This window comes from Phaseolus vulgaris, chromosome 11 (genome assembly GCF_051622355.1).
Source record: "Phaseolus vulgaris cultivar YP4 chromosome 11, ASM5162235v1, whole genome shotgun sequence".
NCBI classification, from domain to species: domain Eukaryota; kingdom Viridiplantae; phylum Streptophyta; class Magnoliopsida; order Fabales; family Fabaceae; genus Phaseolus; species Phaseolus vulgaris.
Window position 1 is genome coordinate 45185246 of NC_143508.1, and position 24094 is coordinate 45209339.

General features: G+C 30.7%; 2 protein-coding genes across 3 annotated transcripts; one reads left to right on the top strand and one right to left on the bottom strand.

The window, feature by feature from the left end:
- The first annotated feature begins 322 nt into the window (after positions 1 to 322).
- TBL31 (trichome birefringence-like protein (DUF828)) lies at positions 323 to 3864 on the top strand. The gene is made up of 5 exons (XM_068630546.2): positions 323 to 777; positions 1078 to 1249; positions 1876 to 2075; positions 2169 to 2315; positions 3187 to 3864. Exons 1-5 carry the CDS (start codon positions 356 to 358, stop codon positions 3539 to 3541), a joined length of 1296 nt encoding a protein of 431 aa, XP_068486647.1. The 5' UTR covers positions 323 to 355; the 3' UTR covers positions 3542 to 3864.
- LOC137824846 (uncharacterized) lies at positions 3794 to 8527 on the bottom strand. Of its 2 annotated transcripts, none has more exons than XM_068630534.2 (5): positions 8302 to 8527; positions 7133 to 7305; positions 5208 to 6648; positions 4429 to 4616; positions 3794 to 4135 (listed from the first exon to the last, which is right to left on the bottom strand). In XM_068630534.2, the coding sequence occupies exons 2-5, from the start codon at positions 7226 to 7228 to the stop codon at positions 3935 to 3937; spliced, it is 1926 nt and encodes a 641-aa protein (XP_068486635.1). In that variant the 5' UTR covers positions 7229 to 7305; positions 8302 to 8527; the 3' UTR covers positions 3794 to 3934. The 2 variants fall into 2 exon arrangements, with proteins under 2 accessions (XP_068486635.1, XP_068486628.1); XM_068630527.2 differs by having other exon boundaries at positions 7990 to 8485.
- Between the last annotated feature and the right edge of the window lie 15567 nt (positions 8528 to 24094).

Sequence of the window (24094 nt, forward strand, 5' to 3'; positions counted from 1 at the left end):
AAGTTTGTCAAAATGCATCTAATTAAGTTTAAAAAAATCATCTTTCTTTTTATTTTATATACTTTAATTTTTTTAATTTAATAGTTATAATGAATGATTGCTCCTGCATAGTTAAATTATTGTAGGGGTATTTGAGTTGGTGAACTTGATATACACTTTTTTGAATAAAAGGAAAGGTAAATTGTTCGACACACGTATGTGACATTTGACAATGCCTAAGTGTGAGTACATATGTTCCTTCAATCTTAATATTTTCAGCACCTAAACTTTGATCCCACCAACCGTTTGTTGTAAAGGGTGTTTTATAAAGTGCTTTAAACCCAAGCAAACTACGAAATCAGGAACTAGTGGGAAAATGTTTGTAACAAAAGTAAGAACAGTTCTCAATTCCTTGAACCACCCTTTGTCAATGCAGCTCTTGATAGATCGAAGGATCCAATCCCTCTTCCCAATTGCGTTGTACTCAATTCTGATCTTAGGAGCTGCAAGATTAGTCCTAGATAGTTTGAAGATCAACCAGAGCTATGTTTTGAGAATCTATGGCATGCCACAAGGAGGAAAAACCAGATTACCTGTTGCAGTTTTGCCAGAGGATCGCATTGAGGATAATTGCAATGTGTTTGAAGGGACTTGGGTGTGGGACAATGTGTCCTATCCTCACTATGAAGAAGAGAGTTGCCCTTACTTGGTCAAGCAAACCACATGCCACAAGAATGGCAGACCTGATTCTTTCTACAAGAACTGGAGGTGGCAGCCTAATGGATGCAACCTCCCAAGGTTTTGCCAATTGCCACCCTTCTATATGCACATTCTAACTTTCTATGTGCCTTTCTTTCCTATTTTATGATGTAAATCTTTTTACACTGACAATCCATATTTATGAAATTAAAATGTATTTTACTGACAAAATTTTTTTTTTTCTTCTCCTACTAGCTTCTCAGAAGCATAAGCAGAAAAGTATTTCATGTTTCTAGAGTAATAGAGTGAACAGTGCATCGTTGTTAAAAAAAAATCATTCACTTTTGTGACATTGGAACAGTGAGGTTTACTCTGTTGTTCTGTGTTTCTTGACTTCAGATTTAACGCTTTGAAGTTATTGGACATTTTGAGGAACAAGAGAATAATGTTTATTGGAGACTCATTACAAAGAGGCCAATTTGAGTCCATGATCTGTTTGGTACAATCTGTTATTCCTGAAGGAAAGAAATCCCTCCAAAGAATTCCACCAATGAAGATCTTCAAAATTGAGGTATATAAACACATGTCTCTCATGTATATAAACACCAAACTTGTACATAGTATTACTATATCTTATGATGAAATTGATTTTTTATGAAACTGTGTCAATTTTTTTTTTACCTTATTACTAAAATGGGATTTTTTTAAAAATAAAATAAAAGTCGTGTCACATGACACGACTTCAATGTAATTATTTTAAACTAAATTCGTGTTACATTAGCACGACTTCTTCACAATAAAATCTGTCATCTTGTCGCAACTTTTCCGACTTTAAAAAATACCCCCCATTTTATTAATAAAGGAAAAAATTACCCCATTTTTGTCAAAAAAAAAAAAATAACCATGAGATTGGAGCAGATCCAAAGTTCCTAAGAAATTTGGTAGGACACATCAATTCATACAAATGGGAAAATCTTACCCTAGTACCTGGAAATCATGAATGTGGGTCATATTAGTACTTTTCCGACATCAATATGTTAAATGTTCAAGAACTAATGATGTCAAAATCTGTAAATTTTAGGGACCAATTACTAGGAAGTAATAAGTCTAATCCTTAATTATTCAAAAAATGAATTTGGGGTTTCATTCTCACCAAACCCAGTTTTCTAAGATGTTCTGTAGCTTTGTTTTCTGTAGGAGTTCAATGCATCGATTGAGTACTACTGGGCTCCATTCATTGTGGAATCCATTTCAGATCATGCAACAAATCACACGGTACACAAACGAATGGTGAGACTAGACTCAATAAATAACCATGGCAAACATTGGAAAGGAGTGGACATTCTGGTGTTCGAGAGCTATGTTTGGTGGATGCACAAACCTTTGATCAATGCTACGTGAGTGTCCAAAATGCTAAGTGTAGTTCAATGTTCATAGCAGTAACATCATTCTTCCTTTACTGAAAAGGTTTGAAACATTTTTTGTTTAAGATATGGATCGCCACATCTTGTCAAAGAATATGAAGTTACCACAGCATACAAGTTGGCTTTGGAAACATGGGCTAGTTGGTTAGAATCAAACATCAAACCACTGACTCAAAAGGTGTTTTTCATGAGTATGTCTCCAACACATCTGTGGTGAGTTCTCAAACATTTTTCTCTGTAAAAAATTGTACAGTTTGAATCATCATTTTTATTTTTCTATGATATAAATAAAGTAGAGCTTAATTCTTTAGCACATCAAATGATATTGCTTAACAATTCTTAAATAAAGGTTCTTTAGAAGTGTCCTAAGGATAAAAAAAATGTTTTTCTACCTTATGAACTCTGTCAAGAGCTTCAAAACTGGAGTGAAAATTTATTGGAGTTCTCAAATCTAATGCAGATTATAAGATTCACAACAATAAGTTAAGAACTCAGTTATGATCCTTTAACAATGCTTTGCCTTCTAAGTTCAAGAAAATGCATTGTTTTCATAAGTGATTAAAGATCCATCTTTTTATCAGTCGTTTTTGTTTCTTGTTAGAGATGTCCCGAAAAGAGTTAAGATGAAAAAAAAATATTTTTGCTGTTTCCTATACAAATTTGTAAAAACGAAAGATAAGAGATGAAAATAATGTAATACTTTTATACTCTTTTTGTGAAAAAATTGTTTTCTAAGAGACACATGACATGTGTGATTCCTTTCACTTTTTTGGCTCCAAAAATTGTTTTCTAAGATAATTTCATGCTACTAGGATTTTAAATTTTCATTCAAAATCTATGGAAAATCATTTTTAAAACAAGTGTTCTAGAAACCCAAAGATCATTCTTTCCTATTTTTTTATCCTAATTTTGAAAATAGAAATCAAGCATGCTAGTATTTTGTTTGGAATGCAAAAGTGAACTAAAATGAATGATGTAAATAGGAGAAATTGTTGAAGCAGACATGCTTTAACTCATTCAATTCATGTTCCTTCATTTGTATTTGGACACTTCCCAAAAATGACTACTGATTTTCATTCTTCAGGAGCTGGGAATGGAAACCTGGAAGCAATGAAAACTGCTTCAATGAGTCATACCCAATCCAAGGTCCATATTGGGGAACGGGCTCAAATCTTGAAATTATGAAGATAATACATGATGCACTAAAGGTGCTGAAAATAGATGTCACCCTTTTGAATATCACCCAATTATCAGAGTATAGAAAAGATGCTCACACATCAGTTTATGGGGAGAGAAAGGGCAAGTTATTGACCAAAGAACAAAGAGCCAACCCAAAAGATTTTGCTGATTGCATTCACTGGTGCCTACCTGGAGTCCCAGATGCATGGAATGAAATCCTATATGCATATCTATTTAAGGGTTATCAAAACTTCTCTTGACATGAACAGAGAAGCCATGAAAGAAAGCACAAGCATCTCTCAAATGGGGGGCACACATTTTTTTCATGCTCATCATTCATTTTCTTTTTCAGAAACAAACACTTTTTGTAAACAGATGTAGATACCATTTAACTAACTATTAGTATGAAGTAGATACCATTTATACACCAAGTAAAACATTTTTCAGGTATGCAGCTTGAGGAAGAAAATAAAATAAAAGGCGCTTTTAAAATAACCAATGAGAAAAAATTATGATCACAAATAATTCATTATTACCATTTCTTTATGGAACTAAATAATGTAAGTTTCAGTATGCATTTCCACCTTGAATATGCAAAAAATAAAGAGCCAAAGCAATTGGTCTATCATTGTTTAAATGCAGTCTAACTGTATTTACAACAGCTCCCACTCAGATTCTGAATCATACTGCTCTTCAACATTCTTTGATTCCATATTCGTTCGGGTGCTTAATGGGAATAAAGTTTCTGAAAAATCTTGGCTAGGCTCAATATCACAGTCTCCATACCATATTGCTAACTGTTCATACTCCTTGGATAACCTCTTCTTCGAAGTAAATGCATCTTGGATTCTTTTCTGCATGAGAAAGAAGATCATAATGATACATGCAATAACTTAGTTCCAAAAATAAACTTCATTTCCTCTTCCTACCCTACCCATTTTATGTAAAACACAAAGAATCAAGGGAGATATATCAAAGCAACTGCATTTTCTTCTATTATAATTATAGTTTTTATAGAGTAGCAGATTAGCACTGGTGTTACTTGGTAAGTATTAAATTGTACAAAGCACAAAACACAAAAATACAATATCTACTTACTAAATAACTTTACACATTAAAACACAATTAGAGAGGCCAAGGAGAGTACCTTATATGATCTAAGCTTTCGAGTTCTAAAAGCGACTGCATGGAGTTCACCATCATCCACATTTACACATCTTTTGACTGCATGGAGTTCACCATCATCCACATTTACACATCTTTTCTCAAGCTTCAGATCATCATTCAATTGAATGACTTCCATGCAGGATTCAATCGAACTCACCGGTGATTTATCTGAACAAGCAAAAGTCACGTTAGACAGGAGACAATATACTTAAATGAAATGAAACATGTAATAATTAATTATAAGATTCGTAAGTGCAAAATTTGTTCCTATTGTTATTTTTTTTCACGTAATATACCGGATAATTTTTTTTATCTACATCACTTTATTTGAATTTTACACAAAATGAAATACTGGAAAAAAAACTAATGAAAATGGTAAGGTGTGGATACACTATATAACATGAGTGTGGATAAACCATACTACTTGCAAAAACAACAGGTTTGCACAGATAATACAGCACAGATGGCTTTAACTGTGCATAACATAAAGCCAAAAGGTCATATAGTGAAGCAAGTTATTCAGATATTTTTATTTTATTTTATCTGGAGTTCAAATTTTAGTCGATATATTATTTGACACGATCGTTTAATTGAACTATATCTGAACTGACAAGCCTCTTATAGCGCTGTATTGAGAAGAACATGTATGCCATTCCCAAGTCTACATGAATTATCCTGACATTATTTCATTGATCATGAAATATACTAGAAATGAAAGAAAAAATTCTCATAAATAGAAATTTGAAGATAGCAACCAACCTTCTGATTCCATAGATTGACAGTAACCAGAGAACACGAGACAACCCTGAGGTTCCGTGACTAGACCAGCTAGATGGGTGGAACATTCAGAACATGTATGAACCTTGAAACCATCTGAAATACACAGTATAGCATCACCTGGATTGCTTTTGCAGGATTCATTAAGCTGCTTTGAATACAGACTGCCCAAAGTTAAGAAACTACTCGAGCATGAAGGTTCTGTCCATGAAAAAGGCCTTTCACTTGACACTGAAACATCAGGTGAAACTTCAGCTAGTATACCATGTGTGTTCTGGTCAGCATTAGACGATTTACTAAACAAGGAGACATTAATTGATTCTTCCTTATCGAGAGACTGGGAACTCAACACTTCGGACATGGATGAATTTCTAGCCTTTTCTTCAACGATCAAACATGAATTTTGACGTGGATTCACAGCTCTGTTATCCTTTGTTCTGATTGAAACTTTGTAGTCAAAAGAATCAGAACAAGGTTCACTATGTATAGGGAATTCCAGAGATTCTTTATCTCCAATAGACATCATGTTCAATGGTTTAGGAACAGACTCAAGAGCAACTTCTTCAATGCTTGTATGGATGGTTTCTTTTGTAGACACAGAAGTTCTTCGGGAGTCATCATCAACCTCTTCCTGAGAAATGTGAGAATCTACCACGTCTAGGGAAACTAAGCAAGATTCATCACTAACTTCACTTGCGTGCCTGATATGAACACCACCTTTCTGAATATCAGCAGTATCAATGGCATTAGAATCATCAAGAGACTGGGAACACAACACATGGGAAGTGGATGAATTCATAACATTTTCTTCAGCAATCAAACATGAGTTTTTCCCAGGATTCACATCTATGTTAACCTTTTTTCTGATTGAAACTTCGCATCCACTGCCAAAAGTATCAGAAGAAGATTCACTGTGTATAAGGAATTCCAGGGATTCTGTATCTCCAACAGACATGAAGACCATTGGTTTAGGAACAGACTCAACAGCAATCTCTTCAAAGCTGGTGTGGAAGTTTTCTTTCTTTGACTCAGAAGTTCCTCTTGAGTCACTGCCAACTTCTTCCTGAGTGATGCAAAAATCTTCCAACTCCAGGGAAACTGAGCACGATTCATCACTCTCTTCATTTGCAAGAACACCAGCTTGCTTGTAATCAGCAATATCAATGGCATTGGAATCCATCAGTGCCAAATAACAATTATTGATGGGATTTTTCTTATCCCTTTTTTTATTATTATCTTTACAACAAGCAACTGACTCAACTGAAAAGTCAATGTTATTTGTCTCAGCTACCAAAAGATGATCTTCATATTTTGAACTGGCCAATGAATTAAAGGGAAGTAGTTCATGTACAACTCCAGAATAAAACTTTTTCACACTATCTCCAACATTCTGGACCTGATTCTCAAGATATTTTACAGCATCCTGAATACAACAAATAAAGAGGAAAAAACAAAGGAACTTAAAGATTGTAATGTAACCAACCTCAAACATGTTATACAAGTACAAGAAACTGAACAAGGATCAAAGCAACAAGTGGGAATCTGTAATTGAATAATTGAAGTTTTGCCTACCAGAAAAAGGAAGTTCTTTAAACTACCCGTGGATAGCAATGCTTTAATGTTATGATAATTGAAAAGCAATAATTTCAAAACCCTATCAGAGTCTATAGATTACACTTCACAAATCCATAAATGTAACCTCAAAACTATTCATAAAAGAATTGAATTCTTTAAACCAATATTGTTCCAAAAAACAGGTTCATTCAAAAAATTTATAAACAAAATTTTAAAAAAAATAAAGTCTTCTGTTTTTGTGGTTTTATTAAAATATAAATTACAAAATAAGGCAAAGGTGAGGAGGGAAGACAAACAAATGGAAAAGTAGAAAAGCAATAATGAAATAGTACCTGGCCTACAATATCATCCACCTCCAGGCACACTGCTTCAAACTTCTGGTAAATATTCCCAACCCAGTTATTATTTTTAAACCTCAAATCCATCATGAACTTGTAAAACTGTGCCAGGACCAGAGATTTCAATCCTCAGGTTCGTGAAAATACCATTTCAATCCTAGATAAAACTGCAACAACAGTGGAAGAGGATCTCACACATATTAAACAAAGAGTTACACACAAAAAGGTAATATGTCAAACAAAACTGTCTTTCACATGAAAATATACACACTATATGTTTCTCCTTAAGTTTTAATGCCTATCATAAAAAAAAAATAAAAAATCAATCCCACTCTTCAAAATTCAGCAATAATACCATGGTTTGAGCAGTATGTGAATTGTTATAAACCCTTGTCCAAGTCAACTCCTCCCTTTGAACCAAAAAATATTCAGCAATAATAATACATAAGTGAAACAAAAAGCTTTATCCTTAAAAGGAAATACTCTCACCGCTTTTGCTTAATAACAATAAAAAATCACTAAGGCAATTAAACAGGTACCAATACAATTCCTCCAAATTTCAAATTTTCACAGAATCTTTTCTGGCTCATTCTAGCATATAAACATATCTTCTAGAATCAACTCGAATTAAATTTAAAGAAGTCACGAATAGGACCCCCTGAATTTCAGTAGTCATCGTAACTAAACAATGTTACAGAAAATACACAATTCAACACTTACCGTGCTTTAATTGTGGATGGAATACCAATAACAACACAAGACAGCAATAACAATAACAAAACAATAATAATAACATAAACAACAACAATAAGAAGAAGAAGAATAAGAATAGTTAATAGTTCAGGAATTACCCAACTCTAACTTCCTCATATTATGGTGATGGAGCTATCAGAACCAATACAGTAATACATAAACAAGTTCTAAACATGCATGACGCACATATTCTTATCTTACTATGCAGCACAAAGGTGATCAAAAGATGTATATGTGGCTGCAGAACATTGAGTGACAGTAAAAACAAAAAGGGTATGCAAAAGATGAAAACTTGAAAGCATCCAGAAAGGCCCTGATCAATTTTCAGAGGAAACAAGCATACGGGGTATGATCAAAGAAGCATGGCCAGAATTCAGTTGAAGTAAATTATGGGATAATAAGGAGCATACAAAGAAACGGTGATCAGCAACCGGCAACGTGAGCAGCCGGTGACAGGCCAAACAGAACTGAAAGGCAAAGTGAGAAAGGGTTCTGAATTTGAGGGTGAGGAGTGGAATCAGAGGGTTTTAAGAAAGAAAGAAACCTTCGCTCAGAAACAGAATCAATTTGTTTATTGTTATTATCTTCTCTCATAAACTACGGAGGACGTTTGTTCAGGTAATATTCCTCTACTGTTTTTTTTTTTCTAATTTCTTTTTCTTAACTTATTACTTTTATTGTTTTTTTCAAATTTATTTTAAACTAAAATTTAATATATTCTTTTAAATATTGATAATTAAAAATAGACTAAGTTGCAATTTCCGGAATTTTATTTTCTAAATTTAGTAGTCATATTTAAAAATTCACAAATTTAATTTAGATTGCCAATTTTTTTACACACTTTATTCTTTTGTTTTGGGTTAATCCAACCTTAAAATTCATTTATTTAAGGTCTAATTTAGAAATAATTTATATCTATTATTTCATGGTTATTATATTTCATATTATATATTATAAAATAAAAAATTCATATAGTCGATGGCACGTGGTATTATTGTATTTTTTTTTTAAAAGCTATATTTTTTTTATTTTAATTCATAAAACTCATTGTTATGTCATAAATAATTGAGTTTAGGCTCCATTCAACTTTTTGTCCTTTTTAAAGTTAATTGAACCTTTAATTGGTATTAGAGCTAATCTTATGGGCTAGTTCTTAAATGGACTTGAGGTAAGATCCTTGGTACATTCAATGGAATTCGAGATAAAAATCATAGACATACCACCTCTTTTCAAAGGACAAAAGTATGAGTTGTGGAAAGAAAGGATGGTCAATTTTCTGAACTACATGGATGAACATTTGTTGGCTATCATTGAAGAAGGCATTCCAACTCTATTTGATTCATTTGGAGAGTTGTTTCCAGGAGAACCTGAAAAGATTAGCAAATAGACAGATACCAACTCAATGTCAGGGCAAGACATATCATAATATGTGCATTGTCTGAAGAAGAGTTTGATCAAAATGATCACCATAACTAGTGCTAAAGAAATGCGGGAGATCATTGTTGAGATAGAGGATAAAAAATAGATTCAAACTCATATGACACTGAGATTGACCACATCTATCTTATTGTTGACAAATTGGCACTAGAAGAATCTGATGAAGATATGTGTGATAAAATTGTAGCAGATTCATCAAGAAGCTCTTGAGTTGACGACTCTAATAAAGAGATAAACCTTCTTGATTTATATTCTCTTTGAAAAGCTTACCAACAAGCCATTATTACTAATATCCAGTTCATATATGCATATAAATATCTAAAAAAAGAAATTTAGAAATACTTGCAAGGATATTGAGTTTTGACAGAAAGAAAACCTGAATAACCATGATAAATATACAAAATTAAGTAATAGTAATCATAGACTAAATAAGGAACATCTAAATTTAAAAGAAAACCTTGAGATCGTTAATACAAAATTAGAAAGAACCAACAAAGATGTAGTCACACTTAAAAAAGACCTTTAAGATCAAATCTTAAACTACTCAAATGAAGAACCCTTTTGATCAAATCTTAAACTACTCAAATGAAGAAGAAACTAAACCTAAAAAGGTTATTGATATAAATGCTTTGATTAAGAAAATTCAAGAAATCTCTTAAAAATAATATTTGATTATGAAAGTATAAATTCCTATTTCAAAATTGAATCGATAACCCCCAATTTCTAAAGGTACTCATAAAAGAGATTCCTTGAGAAAGTCTAACAAAAAAGGACTCAACCAAGTATGGGTACCAAGAGACAAAGTTCTTCTTTTTCAGCTTTCAAAAATACTAGGATAATGAGAAATGGATGGCTGCAACTACCTATAGCAAAAAGTTCTATATTCCTATAACAGAAAAGCAAGGGAATATTAAGAAAAATAAGCAACAAAGCAAACTGGAAAGAACACTAGAATGAACAACACATCATCTATTAATGAAGAATCATCTTGCAAACATGTGTCAGATAGGTAAGCACTTCTAACTCATTAGATGATATAGTAATTTGTCATGTTGTTTCAATATATTGTTCAAATTAGACGATTCAAGCTTTACTTTAATTGAATGATCTTAGACTCAGATGAACTCATAGATTAAGTATAATTATTTGTCTCATACAATCCATGCATACACGCATTAGAACCTATTGCTTCTTGGTGGTGGACTAATCAATTTTAGGTCAGTTAAATCCCACTCTTTTTACTCGGCAAACGGATCGAGTCAATTGTGGTATAATTGAGAGTTGTCATATCCACAAGGAATTAATCATATCACAGCATAATTATCTTAAAAAATAAAGTGATACGTAAAAGGGAGCTTTTGCATGTAATATTTATAAATAGAAACTATAAATAATAATATTATTACTAGCTATTTAAATTGAGAGGTGAATGTTAGACAAATCAGTGAAGCAAGAAAGTAACAATATAACACAAATGTTGGAAATGAAATAACTTTGTGAATTTCCGTTATTATTGTTATTCATAAATGCAAGAAGTTAGAAAATAATCTTCAAATATGTTTACCCCTCACATTGAGATAATTCAATATGAAAGTAACATGGCTTATGAAGGACAACCATGACCTAGAAGAACACTTGTTAAATCCTATGGAATAGTGGAGTTGGAGGACCCAGTGTCACACAAAAGTTGGGTAGTCAATGGTCAAAGGTTGAAGCCCTATTTAGGTGGTGAAATTGAAAGGCTCATCATAGTGATTTGTTAAAGTAGCTATAAAGAAATATGCGTCAAGATATATGACATTAAACAAGCACTTGCTAGGAGACAACCCAATATTTTAATTACTATATTTTGTTTTTTTGTGTTTTGTTTAAGTTATATGTTGTGTGGTAAAACCAGGTTTAATGACCTCGGAATAGTTTGAATCGTATATTGCATGACCCGAGGAGAAGGTCCAACACATGAAGCAGAATCATCTAAAGTTGTAGATGAGGATTTCAACACATAGTTGGATGAGTTGCTAAGAAGAGATGATTGAGCACAAAACATGGTTTTATCTTTACAGTTATTTCTTTTCAATTTGTATAATTTGCTTATTTTTTTAGTTTTTTAATTTGCTTATATTTATATTTATATTTTATTTGTTGAGTTATTTTTCTAGTTTTATTTTGTTCTTAAATATTCTTGTGAGAACTGGAATATTAATTTAAATTGTGGGGAAATTATTAACTAGACTTTGTGTTTAAGATTAGAACAATGAAATGATATAGACATGGGTTGGAAAAGAAAATGTGTTGAATCCATATTCCAATTTAGTTGAGATTGTGGTACATGAAAATTAAACAAGATGACTAGTTAGATCAGAGAATGACAAACAATAAGGAATTAGGCTAATTAAGTCAGGTAAGTGTGTGTGATCTTAAACAATTTGAGAGTTTCATTGATGAATTAATAGTTGTGATTGCTTTATTTTTTATTTTATGTTACATCATAAAAGAGCATGAAAAATGATTAAGGCATTTTTATTAATTAGAAACTCAAGTCCAAATATCCAACCTTTGTTTAAATTGATTATAACCATGTAGAAGAGCTTAAGATTCATGATTCTAATGTGATTGTGATGTGAAGGTGAAATGAAAAACAACTGTGATTTGTTAGGATTCAGTGAAAATTGAGATAAACACTTACCTGTGAGAATTTAAGAAGAAATTCCTTGATAAATTGTCATTTCATTGTTTCAGTTGTTATCCTAAAAGTTGATTATATCAATTTAATCTGTTGTTTAGTAAATAAAGTTGTTTTGATATTTGAACTCAAATATGATTTATTTATATTCATTTACTTTGCTTGATGATTATAGGTGCCATAATTTAGTAATATTTCATACAAAAAGATAGGCACATATGGAATTTAATTGATAAAATAGTTATAATTCAACATTTAATTTAGGAATTTGAACCTTTTTACATATATTTGGATTATAAGATGAATATGAATGAACCATTTCCAAATTTGTGTTAATTTCAGGAATCTAGGAGAAAATTGAGATAAAAAAAGGCTAAAGGAGAATGGACAAATTGAAGACAAAAAGAAAAGACAAAGTGGGGCATTGAAAACTCGTCCAAGGCTCGCTTAAGCGAGTTCACTCCAGTGAAGTTGGGTTTCTTCTCGTAAAACTCGCTTAAGCAAGAAATATCTCGTTTAAGCGAGATGTCACTTAGTCCAAACCTAAATAGGTTAAATAGAAGGCGTGAGGCATAATCGTAGACATCATTCGGAGGATATGGAGAGATGAAAAAAACCCTAGAAGAGGCAGAGCCGCCAATGAGAAACACCTTGGATAATTTTTTCTTACTTTTCATGCTTGTAATGGCCAATATGAGTGGCTAATTCTTTCCTTTGGGATTGTGAGTAACTTGTTCAAACTCTTATGTATTGAGGTGATATTTATTTATAATATTTAATTCTTGATTGATGATTGGTATTATCATTTTATTCTCAAAAACTTGAAATTATTCATGATTTGGATCTTTAGATTAGACTAGAAAGTACTTCTGAGTATCTTACCTAAATGAGAATGTTTAACATATTTGAATGCTAGGAATAGATTTGAAAGGTTAATTGTTTTATAACATTTTTTCATAATGATAAGGAGTTTTTAAAAATATGTGAGGAATCGATATTTAGAAGACTCTCTTAATAATTTTGTATATGTGAGGAATTCTTATGAATGATTTTTATATGTGCATCAATGTCAATCAAGATGAAATGTTATATGTTTTTATTCATTGAAACTACAAACAAGTAAGAAGGATTAACCTCATTCCCAATTTTCCCAATTGACTCATCCAAATCATTTACTTTGCTTTTATTTAATTTTCATGCAAACTCATGTCAATATCTTTCAAATCAAATTGTTGTGCATATTATTAAACTTAGTGAATTTATTAGGATTTTAAATAATTGTTCCTTGTGGTTTCAATATTTGTCCTTAGATACAAACTATTACTTTTGACTCAATACACTTGTCGTAAAAGTTTCATAAATTATTTGGACCTTGTATTTGAGTTATGAATAGTTTAGGTTAAATAACTTAACCCTATGATAGAAAGTTGGTTCCAAGCTAAGGTAAATAACCTACCTTGTTAGTGTTAGATTAGGGTTTGGTGACGCCATCTTCCATGTGCCACTTGTCACTCTCTCATTGGAGAGTATTTGAAGCTTGGGCTACTAGTTACCTTTGCCACAAGTCAACTTGTAAGTTGAGAGAATATTGACAAACTTTCTCCACAAGGTAGGACTAGGTTAGGGTTTGAAGCTTTCTTTGCAAGATTTTTATCCTATAAAAGGATCTCTTGTACATAAAATTCAAACTGGAATTTGAGAATAGAAATGCTGCCAAAAAAAATTTCATTTCTCTTCAAAGTCTCTATATTTTTTTGTTATCAATTGTGAGTGATCTAGCCGAACTGCATGACGTTGGCCTAACCTCTTCATTGCACACCAATCTCCTTCATTCTCCACTATTGTGCATCCTAACCCACTCAATTACACTCCATCTCCACAACCAGTTCATCTCCTTTTCCATTAGCACCGAAGAACATTTCATGGAGCCAAGGAGATCTCCATTAATTGGTCATCAAAGCTAAATGTTCTTCGGTCAAAAAAATTAATATTATATTCCAAATTTGTTTGTCTTGTTTCACCGTTTATTAGAGAGAGGGGAAGGAAAGGGAGAGAGTTTGTAATAAGGAATTGTGAGAAATTTTAACCTTCTAAAAGAACTTGTGGTTATTTAATTTAATCTTCAATTATGCATTGATCTGTTTATATATTTATATTTACGTAATTTAATTTATCTTCACTTAAATATTGATATTGTTTATTTACTTATATTTATATAATTTAATTAATCTCTACTTGCATATTGATATTGTTTATTTATTTATAATTATTTTATTTAATCTCTAATTGTGAAATAATCCTATTTATTTATTTATATTATGTCATTTCATATGGTTCTATTTATTCATTTTATTTATTCATTTGTAATTATCTCATTTAATTTTCAAATACATTCTATTTATTTATTTATATTTGTGTCATTTAATTTATTTTAATTACGCACCCATCTCTTTAATAATTTATAATTTTGTTATTTTATTTTCCTATGATAGTGATGTGATATATTCACTAATTTCTAATTATTTAAAGTTTTTATTTGATTCTTATGTTATTTTATTTTATTTTGTATTATGTTAAACATAATATTTTTATTATTAAAAATATATATGTATAATAATACAAATAAATTAAAAGTAGATATTTTTTATTTAATGAACTGGGATATTTTATTGGTAATCCTTACACCAAATATTTTATTCACACCAATTTAACTTAGCTTTCTTATTTTAAATTAATCCTTAATTTTAATCACGCCACTTTATTTTATACTATATTTTAGGCTAAATAATTGTTAAATTAAAATACTATTTTTATATTATAATATTATTTTAACATCATCTTATAACACAATTCTTACTATATTATTTCAATACTTTACATATAAGTTATTATCATTATATTTATTTTAATATAACTAAATTATTTAACTTCTTATGAATTTTATTTCTTAAAAAAATATGATTAAATAATTTAATTCATGGTAAACACGATTAAAATATTTTTTATTTATCCTACTTTTTATTAATATTTAATATTTCATTTTATTTTTAAAACAAACAAAAGTAAAATATATATTTTTATTTCAAACTACTACAAATTTTTAATAATTTTATACTTGTTATTGCATTTTTAAAGAATTGTAATATTATTTTAAATTTATGTGATCAATAATAATAAGTATAACATAATGCAATTTTATATTTGTCTTCTATGTTTCTTTTAATTTGTATATAAAACATTATTATATTAATTTATATTCTAAATTAAATTACACAACCTAAAAAAAATTATTATATTCAACATTTTCTATTATCGGTTTATTTTTAATTACTATTTTATATTTATTTATTTTAAATCTTTTAAAAGTTTTTAAAATAAAAAATAGAAAAACTAAGTGAAATTTGACCCTTATGGATTGAATTTTGACTGGTTCTATGACACAACGTAGCATTATTCAATGTTGTGAATTTACCTCCATAAAGACTAAATTCTTAATGTGAATAATGAATAGCTCTAATTTGATGAATAAACTCACATATTATATTCAAATCTTCCTTTAAGACAACTTAAGAAGTTTCAACAATCAATCAACGATTACAAGGAGTACACAGATCACTTTTGGTTATTATGAGTGCACAAATCACTCTTGATTATCCCATTTTAATTTCTCTCTAAATATGAGATCTCAAAATATGCAAAGATAACTCTCAAAGAGTGGATAGTTTAAACTCACAAGATTTACTTCACAAAGTGAATAAATACAAATACAAAGGTTTATCTCATTCATAAAGAACATTTAACAAACTTATGAGTACTTAGAAAAATTGTGTAGCTCTTGTGTGTTCTTCACATTCAACTTGAATCATTTATATGATTTCTTCAATATTATTGTTGCTTAAATCTTGCTTCTTTTTAATCCTTTGCAAACAATCTTTATCATCTTTATAGATTTCGCAATTCTTCCCTTGACTTTCTAATGATTGAAAGCTTTTATGCATGACCTTGGTATCTTTAAGCTTTTCATCTCTTTATTATAGAACATTTTCAAACACATGTAATAAAATAATGATTCTATGATTGTAAAACCCAACATATTTACTTTGTTTCCTTTTTTATGTTCTAATGTGAACATTGTAAAATATAAACTTTCTATATAAAAAAAACATTGTGTTTAATCAATTATGGTTTATATGATTTTGCAATTTTATTGATCTTTCACTCACTTTATCTCTAAAAACCACTTATCATTATAGTTTGTTTGGGAAATTTCCAACACCTATGATTTTAATTAAGTTCTGAAATTAATTAAGTGCAAAACATTATACGTTGCTCAAATTTTTGCGCCAACAAGATTCATAGAGAATAGTTTTTGTGTTCACTTAGCAAACTAGAAAAAGTGCATAAATCTTGTATACGTCGAAAGACGGTATCCCTCTCTAGTGAGCAACCCTCTGATATGTTGATCACTATTCAGATAAATCCTTTATCTTAGCTAGAAATGGTTATTTGATAAAGAATACTCTATTATTAGATAAAAATGTTTGTTGTTCAAATAATACTCTTAAACATGTTAGTCAAGAATGGCTACGTTCCAAAAAAATACTCGTCAGGAGTGATTGTGTGTCAAAGAATACACATTTTAGCTAGAATTGGCTACATTCCAAAAAAAACTTGGTTTTAGTCAAGAGTGGTTGTGTTCCAAAGAATACTCGAATAGATTAGCTAGGAGTGGCTATGAACCTAACAAATAATCAACAAGTTAGCCAGAAATGGCTACAATCCAATACAATGCTCATGTAGGTTAGCAAAGAGTGGCTACGAGCCAAAATAATACTTGTTTATAACTTATTAGCATTAGTCTACTTAGTGGAACTCAATATGTTGATTGAGAACTGAACATAGTTTGCTTTGTTAGAAAAACTAGTATAAAATATTTTGTGTATCTCTATTTCTCCTTATCTCTTTTACATTTCATAATTATAATTTTCACTATCCTAAAAAGGAGATTTATTATGAGAATTAACTTCTACAATGCTTTAAACAAGTAAAGTTGTTAAGTTATAAAGTTGTGCTATAACATTCCATCAAATGTAAAATTCATTACATGTAACACACATTAAAAGATTAATTAAAAATAACACACATATATATAGTTATATATAACACACCAAAATAAATTACTTACTAGCAAGGAAATTAAGATCATTAAATAAGATATAAATTTACTTGTGTGTCATTTTATAAGTTTAATCTTTTATAAGATCAATTTGCTCTACTATGGAAGATAAACATAATAAATCATTTTACAATATCCTTAAGAAGAGTAGTAAGGAAGGGAAGGGAAGTTATTAAAAAAAATAAAGAAAGAGATTTGTCTAGCATCATTATTGGCAAGGAAATTATCAACAACTACATTAATCTCTCTATTAACATACATAATAGTCATGTTTTAATTCCTATGTATAAGCTTGAGATAAGAAGAATAAGATTAGCAAGGAAAGCAAGAATCAAATTTTATTATTCTAACTAATGCAAGACAGTCATCCAGATCACAAAGGAAAGTTTGGAATTTCTTATCTAGATGAGCTCTAAACCATGATAGAGTACAATCAAATCACACTTTCCACATGTTTAATAATTAAAATAAAAATATATAATTTTAACATATTTGTTAGAGATCTCACATCAAATAGTTAAATTATAATTATAATATAAAGTGACTACAAATTTCACCTTACAATTCAATTTTGTAAAGTTAAATTTAAATTCCCAATAGTCTCACATCAATTAATACTACATTGTATAAGTAAAAGCAATCTTTACCGCGTAAGTTTATTTTAAAGAGTTGAGTTAGCATATGCAACTCTCTAAAGTTGATATCAAAGTTTATCTTAGAAGTTTTTTGACCAATTGTACAACTCATTATTGAACCACCACAAATTTAATTTCAGATGTTCAGTTCTAAACATAATGGGTGTGTTTGATATCTCACATCAACTAAAAATATGACTACATTACAGTACATAAGGGAGAGAAAACCTTATAACAAACTAATTTATAAGATTAAATTAAGTCTAAATTACTTTGTGAGATTATATTAAAGATTATCCTAAATCCATTAAAAAACTTATTCATCATGTTATACTTAGGTCATCCACCATGTTATACTTGTAAGAAGTCTTGAAGGTGAGATTATATTAAAGATTATTCTAAATTCATTAAAAAACTTATTCATCATGTTATAATTGTAAGAAGTCTCGAAGGTGAATGATGTAAAGGAGGAAAAATCAAATCTCATATTTATCAATAATAATGCCAAAATATAACATATAAATAGAAATCCACTTTGTAAATTAATTTTATAAGATAGAGTTAAAACTAGAACACTTTATAAAACCATTATAATAAAATTTGTATGATAATAATGTAAGAAATTATGTAAATTAATTTCTATAAAGTGACTCACATGACTTAGAGTTTGGGCTTTGGGCCCAAATATGATTTAATAATAATAGAATAAAGGGTCCATTGGTTAATGTGAGAAATATATATCTGATGATATACCTAATGGAAAACCTACATCTGATGAAGATAAATGGAAAATTAATTTTTCCGCTTTATGTATTAATTTTTTAAATTATGATTTTGGAATTATTTGTATGATAGATTTGTAATCACCAAAGTGATCAAATCTTTATGTTTTATTTAATTCCAAATTATGGATGAATTTTATTTCAATTAATGATATTATTTATGGAATTATTTGTATGATAGATTTGTAATCACCAAAGTGATCAAATCTTTAAGTTTTATTTAATTCTAGATTACTGATAAATTTTATTTCAATTACCTATAGAATGGATGCTAAATTATTTAAATATGGGTAAATGGAATTCATTATTATAAGACATTTTTGGATCACCCAAAGGTTGATTAGTTGTCCTTATAATTAATGGATATGATTGTTGGTAGTGAGTATGTGTTATTAGTTTTACTTGTATATCCAAAGATAACAAGTGTTTCTATTTAATGCATATATCTTGCCAAATAAAGTTAATACTATTAGCATCATTATGTTTTGTGTAGTAATGGATCTCCCAAAAGAGAACATTAGTATACATATAATGTTTTCTAAATCTGTATTGTATGTTTAGTTTATGACTCGAAGTATTAATGTTAAGCATGTGTGATTGCAGTATCTGTTCCTGTAGTCTTACATTTGCAAGCTACGTCTATTCCAATCTTTAATGGTCTAAATTTTTCTGACTGGAGTGAAAAAGTTCAATTTCACTTAGGTGTATTGGATCTTGATTTGGCCATTCGAATCGAGAAACCTGCTGCTATTACTGATGATAGTAGCAATGAGGAGAAAGCTCATTATAGGGCTTGGGAAAAGTCAAATAGACTTAGCCTGATGTTTATGTGAATGAGCATAGTAAACAATATGAAGTCTGCTCTTCTCGAAACCGAGAATGCAAAAGAATTCATGAAGTTTGTGGAAGAGCACTCCCAAACAGCTGATAAGTCTCTTGTTGGGACATTAATGAGTACATTAATCACCATGAAATTTGATGGTTCTCGTACTATGCACAAACATGTCATTAAAATGACTAATATTGCGGCAAGACTTAACTCTCTGGAATGGCAGTGGATGATAATTTTCTCGTACAGTTCATTTTGAACTCTTTATCGTCTGAGTATGGTCCTTTCTAGATGAACTATAACACTATGAAAGATAAATGGAATATGCATGAATTGCATAGCATGTTAGTTCAGGAAGAGACTAGATTGAAGAATTGAGGAAACCACTCCATACATTATGTGAACAATCAGGGAGCTGGAAAGAAATTCTTCAAGAAACATGGAAAGGGTAAAATACCACTGAAGATAAATGAGTCCTGTACCAAGCTCCAGAAGATGAATGACAAATGTCAATTCTGCAAGAAAGCTGGACATTTTCAAAAGGATTGTCTGAAACGTAAGGCTTGGTTCGAAAAGAAGGGTAAGCATAATGTTTATTATGTATGTTTTGAATCAAACTTAATTGAAGTTCCACATAATTCTTGGTGGATTGATTCTGGATGCACAACTCATGTTTCTAATATGATGCAGGGATTCCTTTCAACCCGAACCATAAAGCCAAATGAAAAGTTTTTCTTCATGGGAAATAGAGAGAAGGTTCCAGTGGAAGCAGTCGGGACTTATCGGTTAATCCTCGACACTGGATTTTATTTAGACTTAATGGATACTTTTTATGTACCTAGTATATCTAGGAATTTAGTTTCATTGTCTAAACTTGATGTTGCCGGATACTCTTTTAAATTTGGGAATGGTTGTTTCAGTTTATATCAGTGTACCTATTTGATTGGATCTGGTACTCTTTATGATGGATTATATAGATTAAATCTCGATAATCTATATGCCGAAACTCTTATGACCTCGCATCATAATGTTGGCACTAAACGTAGTTTGGTGAATGAATGTTCTGCTTTCTTGTGGCACAAACGTTTGGGACATATTTCCAAAGAAAGGATGGAAAGATTAGTAAAGAATGAAATACTTCCAAGTTTGGATTTTACTGATTTGAATGTATGTGTGGATTGTATTAAAGGAAAACAAACAAAACACACAAAGAAATGAGCCACAAGAAGTACTCAGCTTCTTGAAATTATACACACTGATATATGTGGACCTTTTTATGCAAGTTCTTTCAATAAAGAAAGGTATTTTATCACCTTTATTGATGATTTTTCATGTTATGGTTATGTCTATTTACTGCATGAAAAATCGCAAGCAGTGAATGCCTTAGAAGTTTATATAAATGAAGTGGAAAGGTAATTAGACAGAAAGGTGAAAATTGTCAGGTCAGCTAGAGGTGGTGAATATTATGGAAAGTATGATGAAAGTGGACAACACCCTGGTCCGTTTGCTAAGTTCCTTGAGAGACGTGGTATTTGTACTCAATACACAATGTCAGGTACACCACAACAAAATGGTGTTTCAGAAAGGCGTAATCGAACCTTAATGGATATGGTTAGGAGCATGTTAAGTAAGTCAACTGTACCTGTTTCATTGTGGATGCATGCTTTAAAATCTGCCATGTATTTGTTGAACAGGGTTCCTAGTAAGGCAGTTCAAAAAACACCTTTTGAATTGTGGACAGGAAGGAAACCCAGTTTGAGACACCTGCATGTTTGGGGGTGTCAGGCATAAGTTAGAATATACAATCTGCAAGAAAAGAAAATGGATGCAAGAACAATTAGTGGATATTTCATTGGTTATCCAGCAAATTCGAAAGGGTATATGTTTTACTGTCCTACCCATAGCACAAGAATTGTTGAATCTGGAAATGCAAGGTTCATTGAAAATGATGAAACCAGTGGGAGTGATACTTCACAAAATGTGGAGATTAAGGAAGTTAGAGTACAAGTTCCTTTAACTAGTACCTCTACTTCAAGTATTGTTGTTCCTAATGTAGTTGAACCACTCAACGATGAAGAAGAACAACAAATTAATGATCATGAAGTTAACAATGAACCTGTAGTAGAACAACCACAAGAAATAGTATTAAGAAGATCTCAAAGAGAAAGAAGGTTTGCTATTTCGAATGATTATGTGATTTATCTACAAGAGTCAGAAAATGACTTAAGTGTTGATAATGATCCAGTTTCATTTCAGACGCCATCAATGATGATAATTTTGATAAGTGGTTAGATGCTATGAAAGATGAGCTTAAATCAATGACACAGAATGATGTATGGGACCTTATAGAATTTCCAAAAGGATGCAAGAGAGTTGGGTGTAAATGGGTCTTTAAGACTAAATGTGACTCTCATGGAAATATCGAACGTTACAAGGCCCGACTTGTTGCCAAAGGTTTTACTCAAAAGGATGGCATTGATTATAAGGAAACATTTTCACCTGTTTCTAAGAAAGATTACTTTAGAATTATCATGACATTAGTAGCTCATTATGATCTTGAGTTGCATTAGATGGATGTCAAAACTGCCTTTCTGAATGGGGATTTAGAAGAGGATGTTTATATGGACCAACCAGTGGGGTTCATTGAAGAAGGAAAGGAACACATGGTGTGTAAACTTAAGAAATCAATATACGAGCTTAAACAGGCTTCTAGACAATGGTATCTTAAGTTCAATGATACTATTGTGTCTTTTGAATTTAAGGAAAACATCGTTGATCGGTGTATATATCTGAAGGTCAGTGGGAGCAAGTTTATATTCCTGATTCTGTATGTTGATGATATCTTGCCTGCAACTAATGATCTTGGTCTATTAAGTGAGACTAAGAAGTTTCTCTCTAATAACTTTGAGATGAAAGATATGGGTGAGGCATACTATGTAATAGGAATAGAAATATTCTGTGATAGATCACAAGGACTATTAGGTTTGTCTCAGAAAGCATATATGAACAAAGTTTTAGAGAGATTCATAATGGATAAATGTTCAACATCTCATGTTCCAATATAGAAAGGAGACAAATTTAGTCTCATGCAATGTCCAAAGAATGATTTGGAACGGAAACAGATGGAGAATATACCTTATGCATCTATTGTTGGGAGTTTAATGTATGCTCAAACTTGTACACGACCAGAAATTAGTTTTGCAGTTGGTATGCTTGGAAGATACCAGAGTAATCCAGGATTGGATCATTGGAAAGCTGCAAAGAAAGTTTTAAGATACTTGCAAGGAACAAAGGATCACATGCTTACTCATAAAAGATTTAATCATCTTGAGGTGATTGGATATACATATTCAGATTTTGCTGGCTGTGTGGATACACGAAAGTCTACATTTGGTTATGTGTATCTTTTAGCCGGAGGAGCGATTTCATGGAAAAGTGTGAAGCAGACAGTCATTGATGCATCCACCATGGAGGTTGAATTTGTGGCATGCTTTGAGGCCACAGTTCAGGCTAATTGGTTGCAGAATTTTGTTTCAGGACTTGGAATAGTTGATAGTATTCTCAAGCCACTGAGAATTTATTGTGATAACCCTGCAGCTGTCTTCTTTTCTAAAAACGACAAGTATTCCAAAGGTGTTAAACATATGGAATTGAAATACTTTGTCGTTAAAGAAGAAGTTCAGAAACATAGAGTGTCAATAAAACATATTAGCACTGATCTTATGATTGCTGACCCTTTAACAAAAAGGTTACCGCCCAAAACATTTATTGGTCATGTTGTAAATATGGGCATTATGTCTACTAGTGAATGATGAATGTTGTTACTAATGCTTATTTGACACTCTGAGCTTATTGATAAATAAAGTTTCTGAAATTTATGTTTTCTACTTTATGTATATGCATGTAAATTATGTTGTGGAAAACAAATTATGTTGTTATTGATGAAAAATGACATTATGCTTGAACCTATTATGGATTTCTCACTATAAAGTCATATCAAGGAGAAAGAATGATATAGTAGTACATGGAAGGAAATGTGTTGATTGAAATGACATGTAACCGCCATGACTCTTATTATTTTTGTATCATTGATCTTGATTAATGATAGAACCAATTTATGTAAGACCTTTTAAATGCACATTTATGTAATTATTAAATCATGAAAGTATTATAACTCATATGAGTCAAGTGGGAGAATGTAAGAAATTATGTAAATTAATTTCTATAAAGTGACTCACATGACTTAGAGTTTGGACTTTGGACCCAAATATGATTTAATAATAATATAATAAAGGGTCCATTGGTTAATGTGAGAAATATATATCTGATGATATACCTAATGGAAAACCTACATCTGATGGAGATTGGGAACCAAAGGTTATAGAGTTCTTTCTCTACAAATAATAGTTGTCTCACTGATAACCATCATGAAAGTGTGTGACAAAAACGGAATTGCTAAGAGATAGATTGGGACAAAGGAGATAAAGTAATTGCTCAAGTAGGATCACTCATGGATCAAGGTAAGTGTCTATTCCTTCATGGTATGATTGTGTGAGAGAATCATGATATGATAAGATCTGTATTAAAAAATTATTGTATGCGTTCATAATCATGTTTTTATTTACAAATAATACAAATAAAAAATGTAATTTATATAAGAT